This window comes from Cervus canadensis, chromosome 1, assembly GCF_019320065.1.
Source record: "Cervus canadensis isolate Bull #8, Minnesota chromosome 1, ASM1932006v1, whole genome shotgun sequence".
Taxonomy (NCBI): Eukaryota; Metazoa; Chordata; class Mammalia; order Artiodactyla; family Cervidae; genus Cervus; species Cervus canadensis.
The window spans coordinates 6,226,070-6,242,586 of NC_057386.1; the positions used below are offsets into that span (position 1 = coordinate 6,226,070).

General features: G+C 49.5%; 1 protein-coding gene across 2 annotated transcripts; it reads right to left on the reverse strand.

Moving 5' to 3' along the window:
* Positions 1 to 6,150: 6,150 nt before the first annotated feature.
* On the reverse strand, positions 6,151 to 14,250 carry LOC122434308 (protein CD300H-like). Of its 2 annotated transcripts, none has more exons than XM_043457623.1 (4): positions 13,576 to 14,250; positions 10,294 to 10,513; positions 8,657 to 8,711; positions 6,151 to 6,396 (listed from the first exon to the last, which is right to left on the reverse strand). In XM_043457623.1, exons 1-4 carry the CDS (start codon positions 13,600 to 13,602, stop codon positions 6,324 to 6,326), a joined length of 375 nt encoding a protein of 124 aa, XP_043313558.1. In that variant the 5' UTR covers positions 13,603 to 14,250; the 3' UTR covers positions 6,151 to 6,323. The 2 variants fall into 2 exon arrangements, with proteins under 2 accessions (XP_043313558.1, XP_043313470.1); XM_043457535.1 differs by having other exon boundaries at positions 6,151 to 6,870.
* Positions 14,251 to 16,517: the final 2,267 nt, after the last annotated feature.

Sequence of the window (16,517 nt, forward strand, 5' to 3'; positions counted from 1 at the left end):
AGGGGGCGGCTATACATCATGCGGGTGGTCTGCCCGAAGACACCGGAGCTGGCCTCTCCTTTGAGCTCGCAGTGATGAGCAGAGATGCCGAGAGCGGGGGTGGTCCTTCCCAGGAGGTGGGCAGGCAGGTCTGTCCTCACTCAGAGTGACTCATCTCATGACGTGATGGTTTAGGGTCAGTTACCCCTGGGATTGACAGGGAGGTCGGTCCAGGTGCAGAGTCATCTCACCCACCTTATGTGTTTCTCGACCTTGTCCTGCACAAGCCAGGTCTACTGATTTCCTCCTAAACACTTTCTTCCCAGATCTGTTCCTCTTCTAGACTTTCTTATCAAGATCAGAGGCCACAATATTCCTGGAACCCAAATCCTGTAGTCCTTGATTTCTCTAACCCTCTCTTTCTCCCTCCTTTCCCCTGGTATTATAATAGCCTTCTCTCCCTACAACACTGTGATTACAGCTGTCTCCATCTCAATCCTCTTCACGCCCTTTCTGTTTGTATGTTATGCCTCGATAAAAGAATTTAAGCACCAGTTAAAAAGAATAAAATAGAGCCGTGTGCAACAATATGAACGGACCTATAGAACGTCACACGGAGTGAAGTAAGTCAGACAGGGAAAGACAAATATCATACGATATCATACATGGAGTCCAGTTTTTTAAAAATGATATAAAGACACTATTAACGAAACAGAAACAGACTCGCAGATTTCAGGAAAAAATTATGGTTTACCAAAGGAAAAATGTGGATGGGGATAGAGATATGTTAGGAGTTTGAGCTTAACAAACACATAGTACTCTACATAAAATGGATAGCCAACAAGGATTTACTGTGAAAAATAGGGAACTCTGCTCAGCATTCTATAATAACCTATATGGGAAAAGGATCTGAAAATGAGTACATGTGTGTGTGTAATTGAATCACGTTGCTATACACTTGAAACCAACATGACATTGTAAATCAAATAAACTCTAATAAACCTTTTTAAAAAGAATTTAAAAACCAAAACATGGAAATAAAAAAGTAATGAACACACATGCAAAATCAAAATGTGAAATTATACTTCGGAACGTTTGCTAGATTTTTTTTGGGGGGGGGAGGGAATTGATCATTTACTGGCCTTTTTCATGTAGTAAAGAGTGTATCGCTAAACCTCACCTCTCTCAGCTACCCTTCCCACAAACCAGAAGGTAAACAAACTGCATGTGTGCATGTTCAGTCGCTCAGTCGTGTCTGACTCTTCACAACCCCCTGAATTGCAGCCCACCGGGCCCTCCTTTCCATGGGATTTCCCAGGCAAGAATACTGGAGTGGGTTGCCATTTTCTTCTCCAGGGGGTCTTCCTGACCCAGGGATCAAAGCCGCATCTCCTGCATTGGCAGGCGGATTCTTCACCCCTGTGCTACCTGGAAAGCCTGAACAAACTGACCAGAAGCATATCATAAGTGATGGTGACAAGGCCCGAACCCAGGTTTCCCTGGCACAGCGGCCCAAGTGTCTCCTCACCATCTGGTGACTCTGAAGGGGAAACAGCCAGCAGCCAGCAAGAGGCAGAAGCACAGTCATCAGACCCAGGAAGCAGAACGCGAGGTTTGTTGGTCACCAGGGTAACCTCAATTGAGAAACCTGATCTGGACTATTTCTTACACCTTCTCCACCCACCAAGATCTCTCCCTTCTCGCTAACTTCCCCTGGGTATCTTCCTTTCCAGAAAAACATTTCTTGAGATGAAAGCAGTTTCTGCTGGCTCCTGGCTGTGCTGATTGGTTAGAAGAATCAACATGGGCAATGACAACAGTAATTCAGGAAACGCATCTGGTTTTCTGTAGGGGTTCCTGTTGTGATGGGTAATTTTATGCATCTACCCGAATGGCCACAGAGTGCCCGGATTGAACAGTGCTGGAGGTGTGTGCGAGGACGTTTCGCAGGGAGATCAGCGTGGGAAGGGGCGGACTCAGTGAAGCAGGTTGCCCCTGACCAATGTAGGTTGCCGTTGTGTAGCTGTGTCCAACTCTTTGCAACCCCACGGACTGCAGCACGCCAGGCTCCTCTGTCCTTCACTGTCTCCCAAAGTTTGCTCAGATTCATGGCCACTGAGTTGGTAAGGCCATCCAACCATCTCATCCTCTGCTGCCTCCTTCTCCTTTTGCCTCCAATCTTCCCCAGCATCAGGATCTTTCCCGATGAGTAGGCTCTCCGCATCAGGTGGCCAAAGTATTGCAGCTTCAGCGTCAGCATCTGTTCTTCCAGTGAATATCCAGGGTTGACTTCTTTTAGGAAAGACTGGTTGGATCTCATCTCATCTCCCAGTGTAGGCGGGCATCCTTTAGTCGGTCCGATGAAGTTAGCCTGACGGGTGGAGGAACAAGGTCTTCAGCCCTTCCTGCCTGGTTGCTTCCTATCCTTGGCACTTCTGCTTCTCAAACTTTTGAACTTGGCGTGAATCATACAGACAGCAGACGGCGGTATTCCCAGGTGAGCCAATTCCTTATAATACATCTCTTCATATGCAAACACCTTCTATTGTTCCGTTTCTCTAGAGAGTGTTGACCAACTTAGGTGTGTATCTGGCCCTGCGGGAATTTCCTTCTTCAACTCTCAAGTCTGCACATGAAGACCTAACTCAGAAAGATTTCCTGTGAGGAACTAATACAGAGATCCCAAACCTCTATGAGGGAAACAAAGCTGATACTCCTGATCCACTCCCCTCCAAAGAAAGGCAATTACTTGGCTTTAAGCTCAGGCTGTAAAAAATCCGCCTGCAATGCGGGAGACCTGGGTTTGATCCCTGGGTTGGGAAGATCCCCTGGAGGAGGGCATGGCAACCCTCCTACAGAGCGACACCCCCAACACACAGACATCCCCCGGAGCTGACGAACTGTTTGTGTTTCAGAGGGCTGCTAGAGAGGCATGTAGAGCAAAAAGCCTAAAATGTCAAGTGGAGCATTAAATAGCATGGGAATCAACCAGAGTGAACTTGATTGGGACAGAGTAAAGGGACAAAGTAGGTGATTAAATAGTTACCCCAATAGGGGTTGGAAGTAGAAAATAAATGGGTGGTGGGTGCGTGAAACCACGAAAGTCGCTCAGTCATTGCAAAGTTGCAAAGTCAGACTCTTTGCAACCCCATGGACTATACAGTCCATGGAATTCTCCAGGCCAGAACACTGGAGTGGGTAGCCTTTCCCTTCTCCAGGGGATCTTCCCAACCCAGGGGTCCGAACTTAGGCCTCCCACATTGAAGGTGGATTCTTTGCCAGCTGGGCTGCAAGTCTTGTAAGTTGATGATTCCTCATGAAAGCAGGTTTGCTTAACCACAAAACCAAGCAGGCTTGCTCAGCAACAAAACCATGCAACAGAAGCACAAGACATGCCTCCCCAAAATAAAATGGTGGTGGCATGAGCCCCACATCCTGTCCAGTGAGTTCAGTAATTAATGCTTTCTGCACACATAGAAAACAATAATTTGTGGACCTAGCTTGACTGTGTGGGGACAAGAAAACTCCACTAAATCTGGAGGAGGAGCTGATGATGGAAACACTACATTTACTCGAGAAAAACAAAGTTCTTCTCCTCCTCCCCACTTTTCCTTTGATTACAAAACTGTAACCCAGTAAGTTCTCGGGTGTGATATCTCTCAGCCACCCTTTTGTAAGCCTCACAAGCATCCTATTCTAATAAATCATTTCTTATCTATCACTTTGCTGTCACTGAATTCTTTGCATTGAGACATAAAGGACTGTGGTACCAGAGCTCTTCAGAGCTCCCTGGATGACATCTAACGGTTTCATATTGGGTCTCTCTTTCACCAGGGAAAAATATAATTAAACTAATAAAAAGTTCTGTGCTTAGTCGCTCAGTTATGTCCGACTGTTTGAGACCCCATGGGTCTCAAACCAGGTTCCTCTGTCCATGGTGATTCTCCAGGCAAGAATACTAGAGTAGGTTGCTATACCCGCCTTCAGGGGATCTTCCCAGCCCAGGGATCGAACCCAGATCTCCTGCATTACAGGCAGATTCTTTACCGCCTGAGCTTAAAGCCAAGTCATTGCCTTTCTTCGAAGGGGAGTGGATCAGGAGTATCAGCTTTATTTCCTTCTGGGTTTCAGGGTCTCTTCAAGCTCCACAGAAACCTGGGGAATAAGATAGATACTTTATAAAATAAAGCTTTTTATTTTATAAAAGTTCTTAGAGTCTTAAAAAAAGGAGAGATGCCAAAAGAGGATTATAAAAATTGCAGTGTATTTTAAATGCACCAAGTTCACAAACTGACTTTCTGTTACACAAATGGCCATAAAGTAGAATTAATTGGGCTATAAAATGACTTCTGGATTAAAACTTAATCTGCTGATGCAAGCTCGTGTGCCTGAGGCACAGTGAGGCCAAACAAACTGAAACGTCGGAGGAAAGGAAGTTTCATTGCAAGAAGAGGAGGCTCATACCCTAGAAAGCCTTGAGCTCCCTGAAAGACTTCAGCAAAGCATTTTTAAAAGCCAGCTTGAGGGAGGTGGTCGCAGGGTCCCCCATGATCCTCTGATCGGCTGATGAGGGAGCAGAGGGTGTCACAGGGGTTCCGTCTACCCGTCCTGAGGACCAGGAGGCCTGGGGCCAGGTGCTCATGGTCATCAAGCAGTCAACATCTTCCCTTTGGTGGGGGGTTTTCATCCCTGCAAAACAGCTCAGGAACTGTGCATCAAATACTGTTACGTAGATACTTCAGAGAGGAGCTGAAGCAGGGCATAAGGGGGAAGGCCTGACCACCCCACACACACCCCAACCCCGGGAAGGCCCCATAGGGTCCTGCTCACTTACACATCTACCGGTGGTTTGATAGGAATAGCAGCTTCCCTCACTCACGGGTAATACAAGGAAACTGACAGTCGTCACCACTTCGAGTTCCAAGAGAGCAGACACGTTTAGCAGGGGGCGCTGGGTCTCTCCACTCCTCCCAGAGAGGAAGACGTCCAGAAGAGCAGTTAGGGAGCGGCTGCTCAGGGAAGCTGTAGTCCCGGACTGGAATCAGACGTGTCCTCATCTTTCTTACCTGGGTCTAGCCCCTCCCTGGGGAACGGGTCTTTAGGACCTTGATCAACTCCAGTCCGAACTACCCACTGGCCCCAGAGCCCTGGTTGCCCCTTGAGCTCTGGCCCTGGAACCCCTGGATGTCTAGGTCCGTGTCTGGTCGGTCCCAGGGTGGGGAGGTCACCCCTACTCAGACACCTCAGGCTGACGAGAGGGAAGGGGCGGTAGGACTCAGTCTGGAGAGGAACGGCTGTCAGGATGCAATGGGTCTTGTTCTGATGCTCAGGGTGGCCAGGATCAGATTCAGCAGCTGAGAGGCAATCCCGTTGGAGCAGAATTGTTCGTATGTCCTTGAAGGAGTGAAGCCCTGCAAGAGGCCACTAGCACCACCTGGTGGTGGGATGAAGAACTGCCTCAAGTGTGCCCTGGTGTGTGCCGACTTGCCTCAGTCGTGTCTGAGCCCACCAGGCTCCTCTGTCCATGGGATTCTCCAGACAAGAATACTGGACTGGATTGCTGTGCCCTCCCCCAGGGGATCTTCCCAACCCAGGGATCAAACCTGCATCTCTTATGTCTCCTGCATTGCAGGCGGTCTTTACCACTAGCACCACCTGGGAAGCCCGAGTGGTTACCTTCTACTTTTGCCCTTGAGGTCAGGAAATAGAGATGCCACATCCACCCAGCAAGGCTTCCGACTGACCTGGGGCTCAGACACGGGGGATGGGCCCCAACAAGGTAAACTATACCTCTACCCAAGCTCCCACCTCCCAGAGAGCAAGAGGCTCTATTTTATGGAGACTGTTTTTGATGCTGGCTGACTTAGAGGGGATCACCCGGCTGGAGAGAGAGGGTCGTCCCAGCCCCTGCTCCTTCTTGACCCAGGCCTTTGCCTCTGTCCAGCCCGTCCACATCCCCCACCAGCCAGAGGCTCTCATCCGAAAGGTCGTCTCTGCCCTCCTGTCACCCCACCCTCTGAATTCGGGTCTGTTTTTTTTTCCTCTATGAGACTTTGTGTGTGTGTGTGTGTGTGTGAACCATTTTTAAAGTGCTTATTGAATTTGTTACAACATTGCTTCTGTTGTTTATGTTTTGGTTTTTTGGCCATGAGGCATGTGGAATCTTAGTTTCCTGACCAGGGATCAAACCCACAGTCCCTGTATTGAAAGGCGAAGTCTTAACCACTGGACCACCGGAGAAGTCCCCACAATGCTTATTATAAACCAGTGTTATATCTTTATTTTTTAAAAAACTTCCATTAGAATATAAACCCATGTTTTAATGATTGCTCTCTCCACGACACCTAGGAACATGCCAGGCTCTTTGTATTTGTATTTGGTGAGTGAATGAAGAAATGAAGAGTTGAGAATCTATACCTGGGGGAAAGAAACGCAGGTGGGTGAGATGGCAGAAAATCAGGCCCTGGGGTCCCCTGACGAGCGGTGCTGTGCCTGGGGCTCCCTCCTAGGGAATGAGGGGTTCTGGGTGCCCTTGTGAAATGCTCTCCCAGGTTCTCCCCAGCCAAGCACCAGGCAGGTAAATATCATATAGACACTTGTATATGTGATATATTTCATTAAACTTTTTTAAGTTTTTTTTTTTAATCGAGTCTCTGGCTATAAGGTGAAAAGCGACATGAAGTTCAAGGTCAGAAGTTCTCTAGTCTGCTCTGGACAGTATATTGATGGCGAGGGGGCAAGGCTGCAGATTGTCTTGGTCAGACTGGTTCTGTCTCCCCACAAATTGCCCGCTGAGTCCTGTTGACCCAGAGGAGGGCACTGAGCAGGCCCAGGAGCAGGGGCACCTTCGGGAAGACCAGGAGCAGGAAGTGGGCGCTGCCCAGCCGGGGCTTGTGGGAGGATGTGGCGACCCGTGGTGAGTTTCTGCTTTAACAGGAGGCCCAGGCCCCTCCCCCATCTTCCTCTGTGCTCAGGTCCCTTGGCCTCAAAACTCAAAATCAAGGTCAAGTCTGGTTGGTATTGAGGCTGCATTGGGTCTTAGTAGTGGTATGCGGGATCTTTAGTTGTGGCAAGTAGAATCCTACTTCCCTGACCAGGGGTTGAACCTGGGCTGCCTGCGTTGGGAGCATGGAGTCTTAGCCACTGGACCACTGGGGAAGTCCCCACTCACCCTTAACAATCGCGTGGGAGAGCATCTCTTCTGTGTAAATGGTTCCGCAGTCTCAACCACAACAGTCTCATCTCCTAGCTCAGCTCACGGCCAGTTCTCTCACCTCCGGGTCCCAGGACCTGCCCTCACTCCAGCTCCTCACAAACACCGCGTCCTCTTCCCATCCTGAGCCTCTGCTTAATCTCTCCGCCTCCCAGGCCCTCCGCCTGGCTCCCAGCCTAAGGCGGCCCTCCAGGGTCACCTCCGAGATCACACTGGGCTCCTGGGGCCAACCCTGCTGGTTCCCGCCTTGTTCCCTCTTGGCCCCTGTTAGCTCCTGGCCGCTTGGACAGTACTGAGCCCCCCAGTGGTCCCCCACATCCTTGGCCTGAGGGCGATCTCTGGTTTTGGGGTGTATGTGGCTTCCTGCACCAAGCAGGCCACACGTGCTGCAGAACCCTCTGCCTGGACACTCCTCCAGGCTCCGCGGTGAGCTCTCCCGCGTCCTTCAGGTTTCTGCTCACACATCACTTTTTCTGAGAGGCCGTCCCTCATCACTCTGTATGAAAACCGCCAGCCTCTCCATCTTCTCCCACCACGAGGACCAGTGTGTGTGGACCACCACCCCAGCTTCCTCACCACGCTGTGGGACCATCCCCAGGGATGCTCCACGGAGTCTCTCTGAGAGGGAGTGAGCCCCGTTGCTATGGTGACACCTCTTTCGCTGGTGTCTACTTCACTGGCGTTCCTTACTTCCCCATTCCCTCACCATTATTCCTGGGATCAACTTGCCAAAACGTGTCTTAGGATCGAGTTTGAACAAACCTAAACTAAGACAATCTCTTGGTTATTTGTTTTCACTGAGCATCTTGGTCACCTTCATCATGCCCCGTCATCTTCCCACACACCTCTTACCCTATCCTTACACACCTGCTTCATTTTCCTCACAGTGATTGCCATTAACTGACCTTTCCTCTATTATCTATCTATCATCTATCCAAGTATCCACCTCTCCATCTATCATAGATGTTATCTATCATATGTCTATCCATCCTGTCACATATCTCTGTCTCTACCAACTATCCTCTGTAGGTATGTATCTATCAATCATCCATCCATATCTATCTATATTCATCTATGTACGTGTCATCCAGCCAGCCAGCCAGCCAGCCAGCCAGCCATATCTAGCTATCCTTCCTTTCACACATCTCTATCAACTGTCCTCTATCTATTCCTATGTGTGTATGTATCTTTGTATCTATCGATCATCCATATCTAGCTATCTATCTATCATCTACCTATCTTCTTATCCATCTTGCCATTGCCTAAAATCTACCCATTTGAAAGAAACTTCCATGAAAGCACAACTTTGCCCATTAGTTCACAGTCATATTCCTAGCCTTTGGATCAGTTCCTGGCACACAGCAAGTAAATTAAATGTTTGTTGAGTGGTGACTCATTAAGGAAGCCCTACCCTTGGGAAGAAGCGTGAAGATGACAGAGGACACAATGAGGCATGCACCTTACCCTTGCTGCTGGCTGAGCGATCCAGAAGTCCACGTAGAGCTGTTGCTACTGGAGGCTGTGATGGAAGGTGGAGTGAAGAACAGTGGAGGGTGAAGAACAGCGTCCTGTCCACAACTCTCCCCAGCCAGTTGCCTGTCACCTGCATGGCTCCCAGTCCACAGAGGACAGGGAACTCACAGAAGGGGCTGGACAGGTGTTCTGGGACCATCACCTCCTCATGCTCAGACCCAGGCCTGACCAACGTATGGGAGTATCTCCACCCAACTCCATCCCAACCTGTTCTGTGTCCAGGTGTTCTGTGTCCAGGACCAGCGTCATTGCCTCTAGCATTAAGCATTTTCCTTTTCCTCACCTTGTTGAAAACAGGAGTGCTTGAAGGTCAGCACAAGAGTTGGACCTCAGGCCCCACCCCCTAGCCAGTGCATCCACATGCCACCCCACCCTCACCCTGTCCACGCTGGCAGAAGACAGCAGAGCGGAAGCTACTGAAGCCCGAGCGTCCTAGAGCCTGTGCTCAGCAACCGGAGAAGCCACTGCCAGGAGAAGCCTGTGCCCCAGAGCTGGAGGGTTGCGCCCGCTTGCCACACCGGGGAAAAGCCCGTGGGCAGCAATGAAGATCCAGCACACCCATAAATAAGTAAGGAAATATTTTAAGATTATTCTGCTAGTGGTCCCCCAGCCCACTTCCACCTTGTCCGGTCCAGGGGTTTGTGGGCTCCCTGCTGCCCACCACTCTGAGGGTTCAGAGTCCAGAAGAGAAAGGAGCAGAAGCAGAGGGAGGCTGAGGAGACAGAGAGGATGCCAGACAGACAGAGACACAGCACTTATGCACAATATGCACAGCATACTGAGTGCAGCCCTTTCACAGCATCATCTTTCAGGATTTGAAATAGCTCAACTGGAATTCCATCACCTCCACCAGCTTTGTTCGTAGTGATGCTTCCTAAGGCCCAGACAGGGGCCAGAGGCTTGGGGGCTCCCTCTCGGGCTTTCCCATGCCTACAAACCACTCCCCTTGGCCCCCAGCCCAGTTGCTGGTGCCTCCGGGGAATGGGTTTTCCCTGGGTCAGCACAGTGGTCAGAGGCCAATGAAAGGCCCAGGGGAGGAGCTGGGGCTGGGGCTTGCCCTTCGGGATCACGTGGTCAGAGGGATGAGCCTGGACCACTCAGGGCTCCTGGATGAGGATCTGGGTTGTTGAGAGGCCCCAGTTCTGACAGCAGAAGCCAGGGGAGAGTGAGAAGAGATTCTTTTGGAGTGGCCCCCACCCTCCCACACACACCCTGTGCCCCGTGAGCACAGAGAGACGGCAAGAGCCCCTAGTCCTGAAGGATCCGGGATAACAGCGGGCCCTTCCCCCCTCTACAGCCTCAGAATCCCCAAGGCCCACAGACATTGTCAGGACCCGGGGCAGTGGCAGGAACCTGGGTGTCCCCCCCTCACTCTCACACCCTCTTACACTCTCACACTCACACACCGGACACACACTCGCGTGCACACGATGCACTTGGCCCTGAAGCTCTGACATACAACCACAAGGCCCAGTTCCTCTCCTCTGGGCTGAGATTTCCTGGGACTCCCCAGCAGACCTGAGCTCAGATTCTTTCACCGCCAGTACCAGAGAAAAGGAGGGTCTTACCTGGGGAGACAATCACTTGAACCTGGAAAAACGGATCAGGCAGGAAGCCGAGGAGTCCTTCTTCCTTCAGAATCGTCGCAGCCCCACACCTGTATTTCCCTGCATCGTCTGCAGTGAGGCTGTCCAAGGTCACTGTGAAGGCGAGGTCCTCCGGATGGTCCGTGACGGACACCCGGCCGCTCTTCACCTGCACTTCGGACCCGCTGGTCTGCACAGCCCGCTGCCAAAGCGGGAAGCACGGCTGTCTGCACCGGTATTTGTGAAATGCCCTGTATTCCTCCTCGTAGCGACACCCCACGCTCAGGGAGGCCCCCACGGTACCCGTCACGGTGCTGGGGCCACTCAGGGACAAAGAGCCTGGAAGACACAGTCAGTCTTGTCTTCATCCTAAAGAGCCTGGGCCAGAGGAGCCTGGGGGGTCAGGTCCTCTGGGAGCCTGGAAGTCACCCTGAGGCCAGAGGAAGGAGGGATCAGAAGCCAAGGAGGCAATGGGTTAGCCCGGTATAAAGGTCAGGTGAGAAATGGTTTTGGCAAAGTGCCAAACTTCTGAAAAAGGATTGTGTATGTAATATACTTGTGTGTGTGTGTGAGTCGCTTTGGTTGTGTCTGACTCTTTGCAACTAACAAGCTAACAAACTGAGTAACAAACGTGTGAAGGAGGCCAGAACTCTGTGACCATTGCTATTGTTTAGTTGCTAAGTCATGCCCAGCTCTTTGCACCCCCATGGACTAGATAGCCTGCCAGGCTTCTCTGTCCATGGGATTCTCCAGGCAAGACTACTGGAGTGGGTTGCCATTTCCTTCTCCAGGAGATCTTTCTGACCCAGGGATCAAACCCGGGTCTCTGTCATTGCAGGCAGGTTTTTTTACCATCTGAGCCAGCAGGGAAGCCCAAATAATCTACTTACTGATCACCTGTCTGTCTGTCCATCCAGCCATCCTTCCCTCCCTCCCTTTCTCTTTCCTTCCCTCTCCCCATCCACCCATCCAACCAACCATTGAGGCAATATACTGTCACCCACAGATTGGGAGCCTTTTGCTTTTGTTTAATGTTCAAGTTAACATACAAAATACATTTTTTCCTTCTTCATTTTCAAAAAAAATTTTGGCTGAGCTGCCCATCTTGCAGCATCTTAGTCCCCCACCCCACCCCAGGGATTGAAACCAGGTCCCTCAGCAGGAAAAATGCCGGGTCCTAACCACTGGACCACCAAGGAATTCCCACTTCTTCACCTTCAATATTGAATTTGGACACTTGATTTCCCAGCAAATCCAAGTGGCCCACTGACCTATATTCCGCAACAGAACGCTGTCTGCTTCTCCCACCAACATTCCCTAGTGCAGTGGTTCCCAAGCAACAGCGATAGGCCTGGCGGGAGAGACCTGGCAATGTCTGAAGACATTTTTGAGGGTCACCATTGTGGACCGGGGGGGAGGAGGGAGAGGGAGGGTGAGAATTGCTCCTGCCATCCAGTGGGCAAAGGCCAGGGATGCTGCTAAACATCTCTCAGTGCACAAGGCGCCCTCCACCACACAGAGCGAGGCGCCCCCAGGTCAGCAGTGCTGAGGTCCAGCTACCTTGCTGGACGGGGCGAAATGCCCCAGCCGGAAGACCTCCATGCTGAGGCTTGGGACTCACGGCGAACAGAGGCAGCCGCGCTGAGCCTTCTCTGTGCATCTGCTGCTGGGCCCTGCAGGCGATGTTCTGTCCAATTCTGACCATAAGGATGGGAGGGAGGGGAAGGGAAGAGGGGAGGAGGGGAGGGATGGGGCGCGGGAGGAGGGCGACTTCTGGCCTGGACTCTTGACATTCGACTCTTTGAGTTGCCTGGGCCCCACCCTTCAAGATCTGGGGCCCTGCTTCCTCAGATGCGGATGGGAAACGTGAGGGACACTTGGAGTTCCATCCAGAACCTCCCTGCCCTCTGATGCTCCGCCAGACCCTGACCCCGAGCCAGCGTGAGTGGCTCCCCCAGCACCCCCTAGAGCAAGCTCCCTGCCCCCCAGGGCCTCAGAAAGAAACCTTGGCTTTTTCTCTCAGACCAGGACTGACCACATTCCCAGCAGTCTCACTTTCCAGGGGCCCACAGAGCAGGAACACCCCCGCCCAGCCCCGCGCACCCCACCACCTGGGGCCAGCCCAGACCCCCAGAGAGGCACCGGGCCCTCAGTGCATCAGGGCCTCCATACATAAAGGGATAGTTACTGGGGACTTAGACGTAACTGACATTGTACTATTAAAAAGCCCGATGCCCTTGGATATAAAAGTATTTGGTTTGAATCTTGACTATGTCCTTTATATACGTGTATATGTATCTTTTTTATTTACTTATTCTGCTGTGCTGGGTCTTACTTGTAGCATGCAGGATCTTTAGTTGCAGCACGTGGGATCTAGTTCCCTATCCGGGGATGGAACCCAGGCTCCCTGCATTGACAGGGCACAGTCTTAGCCACCGGACTTCTGGAGAAGTCCATTGTCTGTGTGTGTCTTTATGAACTGATTTTGAATAAATTATCTGCACCTTTCTGAGTTTGTCTGTCTTTTTCTAAATGTATTTATTATTTTTATTATTTATTTAATATAATAGGTAATATTTATTAATGCAAAAATAACAATTAATTTTATATAATTTTTTATTATTTAAAAAAAAATTTTTACAATGCTGTGTTAGTTTCTGCTATCAGCAACATGGATCCGTTATATGTCTACATATCTCTCCTCCTTCTCAGCCTCCCTTCCACCATACTGTCTCTTGTTTGAATAAGAATTAAGGATTGGATAAGGAAATGACAACTCACTCCAGTATTCTTGTGTGGAAAATCTCATGGATGGAGGAGCCTGGTGGGCTACAGATGATGGGGTTGCAAAGAGTCAGACCTGACTGACCGACTTCACTTTCACTTTCAAAGACTGGGTTAAGTAACAAGAGAAAATCTTGTCTAATTGATTTGTCCAATTAGTATTAGTTCTCTGCTCCCCCCACCCTTCTCTCTGGTGTATCAAGATGACATTCCTGATTTTAATCATCTTGGTAATAATGACTCAAGTGGCCAGATATAAACTTAGGGCTCAGTATGTGCTGTCTGTGTGGGAAGCACGCTTTACATCTCATACCCCTCCTTTCCCAGGGAGCAAATACGCTGAAGTGGGCTTTTTACGGGCACATCTCACCCTCTGCTTCCTTATGCTTCTTCTCCTTCCCATCACCACCCTTTGCTCACACCGTGCTCACACTGACTCGCCCACGTGATCTTCCCCACGTCAGGCCCCGCCCCGCTCACCTGGGACGCAGAGAAGCAGCAGAGCATGGCCCGGTCCCCCGGTGATCTCTCCAAGCTCCTCCAGAGCCTGGAGCCTCCTCACCCAGTTCCACTCACTGTTTCCCTTTTCTGCTTTTCTTGGAGCTTTTCTGCTGCCTCTGTCAGCCTCTTAGAGCTGTTCTCAGTTCGTCAGAAAAATGAGGGAAGCTGGGGCCTTGGGACATCATGAGATAATGATGCTGAAACCTTGTCGAAGGTCATTCTCACATAGCACATTTGCATGTGCAGTTCCAGTTGCTGTTCCTTGTGAAGATGATGCCCATCCCATTCCTTGCCTGCGGTTGATGGGCCCATCCGTAAATCAGTGTTGCCCCGACAGCCACGCCAGTCTCGGTTAAATTCCATCTAGATTTTCTGAGCAAGTCCTCCTCTTTGTAAAGATAGCCCATTTCCTGTGGCTGGCACAGGTAGTCCCGTGTGATCAAGCACTGACTAAGCCTTGTCTGCACACAGTCAGCTGTTTGCAGGGCCCAGTGCAAGATGAAAATATCCTTATTCTTGAAATATTAAGAATTGCAGGGGTGGTCTAGTGGCTAACACTCTGTGCTCCCAATGCAGGGAGCCCAGGTTTGATCCCTGGTCAGGGAACTAGATCCCACATGCCACAACTAAGAGTGACGCAATGAAGATCAAAGATCCTGAGTGCCACGACTAAGACCCAGTGCAGTCAAATAAATAAAGAAATACTAAAAAAAAAAAAAAAGAATTTCAAGATGGCAGCAATGGAGTATCAGCCAAGCATGTGGCCCTTCTAAGTGTGAAGTCTGCTGATGCTACACCGGCTGTACCCCTGTGAGGCTGGCTCTGTCTTGGCCCTTGATGGCATAGATGAAGGGCATTGTGGAGGCCAGTGAGGCTGCCAAGGATGGAATGGAGGGAGATTAGCTGGACATGATGTCACAGAGAAACTCAAGAGTGCAGTTGGGGACCTTGGAGGGTTTTGAGCAGAGGAGTGGCATGATCCCATGTTTGTTTCCACAGCATCGTTCTTGCTGTTAAATGCAGAATAGGGACTTCCCTGATGGTCCAATGGTTAAGACTTCGCCTTCCAATGCAGGGGGTGTAGGTTCAGTTTCTGGTTGGGGAGCTGAGATACCACATGTCTTATGGCCAAAAACCCAAAACATAGAACAGAAACAATATTGTAATACATTCAGTAAAGACTTTAAAAATGGTCCAGATCAAAAAAAAAAAAATCTTTTTAATAAATGGAGAGTAGATCATCCCCTCCCCAAGAAAAAGAAATGCAAAACGGCTAAATGGTTGTCTGAGGAGGCCTTACAGATAGCTGAGAAAAGAAGAGAAGCTAAAGGCAAAGGAGAAAAGGAAATATATACCCATTTGAATGCAGAGTTCTAAACAATAGCAAGGAGAGATAAGAAAGCCTTCCCTCAGTGATCAATGAAAAGAAATAGAGGAAAACAATAGAACGGGAAAGACTAGAGATCTCCTCAAGAAAATTAAAGATACCAAGAGAACATTTCTTGCAAAGATGAGCACAATAGAGGACAGAAATGGTGTGGACCTAACAGAAGCAGATGGAGAAGGCAATGGCACCCCACTCCAGTACTCTTGCCTGGAAAATCCCATGGACGGAGGAGCCTGGTAGGCTGCAGTCCATAGGGTCGCAAAGAGTCGGACACAACTGAGCGACTTCACTTTCACTTTTCACTTTCATGCACTGGAGAAGGAAATGGCAACCCACTCTAGTGTTCTTGCCTGGAGAATCCCAGGGACGGGGGAGCCTAGTGGGCTGCTGTCTATGGGGTCGCACAGAGTCGGACACGACTGAAGTGACTCAGCAGCAGCAGCAGCAATGGAAGCAGAAGATATTAAGAAGAGGTGGCAAGAAAACACCTAAGAACTATACCAAAAAGATCTTCATAACCCAGATAACCATGATGGTGTGATCACTCACCTAGAGCCAGACATCCTGGAATGCGAAGTCAAGTGGGCCTTAGGAAGCATTACTATGAACAAAGCTAATGGAGGTGATGGAATTCCAGTTGAGCTATTTCAAATCCTAAAAGATGATGCTGTGAAAATGCTACACTCGATAGGCCAGCAAATCTGGAAAACTCAGCAGTGGCCACAGGACTGGAAAAGGTCAGTTTTCATTCCAATCCCAAAGAAAGGCAGTGCCAAAGAATGCTCAAACTACTGCACAATTGCATTCATCTCACACGCTAGTAAAGTAATGCTCAAAATTCTCCAAGCCAGGCTTCATGAACCATGAACTTCCACATGTTCAAGCTGGATTTAGAAAAGGCAGAGGAACCAGAGATCAAATTGCCAACATCTGCTGGATCATTGAAAAAGCAAGAGAGTTCCAGAAAAATATCTATTTCTGCTTTATTTACTACGCCAAAGCTTTGACTCTGTGGATCACAATAAACTGTGGAAAATTCTGAAAGAGATGGGAATACCAGACCACCTGACCTGCCTCTTGAGAAACCTGTATACAGGTCAGAAAGCAACAGTTAGAACTGGACATGGAACAACAGACTAGATCCAAATTGGGAAAGGAGCACATCAAGGTTGTATATTGTCACCCTGCTTATTTAACTTATATGCAGAGTACATCTTGAGAAACACTGGGCTCGAGGAAGCACAAGCTGGAATCAAGATTGCTGGGAGAAATATAAATAACCTCAGATATGCATATGACAGCACCCTTATGGCAGAAAGTGAAGAAGAACTAAAGAGCCTCTTGATGAAAATGAAAGAGGTAAGTGAAAAAGTTGGCTTAAAACTCAACATTCAGAAAACTAAGATCATGGCATGTGGTCCCATCACTTCATGGCAAATAGATGGGGAAATAATGGAAACAGTGACAGACTTTATTTTGGGGAGCTCCAAAATCACTGCAGATGATTACTGCGGCCATGAAATTAAAAGACGCT

What these genes read in the sequence shown, in the direction of transcription:
- LOC122434308 (XM_043457535.1), bottom strand. Translation starts at nt 13,602, where the DNA reads ATGCTCTGCTGCTTCTCTGCGTCCCAG. An exon ending in TCAAGTGATTGTCTCCCCAG is followed by an intron (nt 8,712 to 10,293) that starts GTAAGACCCTCC and finishes CTTCCATCACAG; the next exon opens with CCTCCAGTAGCAACAGCTCT. An exon ending in TCGCTCAGCCAGCAGCAAGG is followed by an intron (nt 6,871 to 8,656) that starts GTAAGGTGCATG and finishes ATCCTCCCACAA; the next exon opens with GCCCCGGCTGGGCAGCGCCC.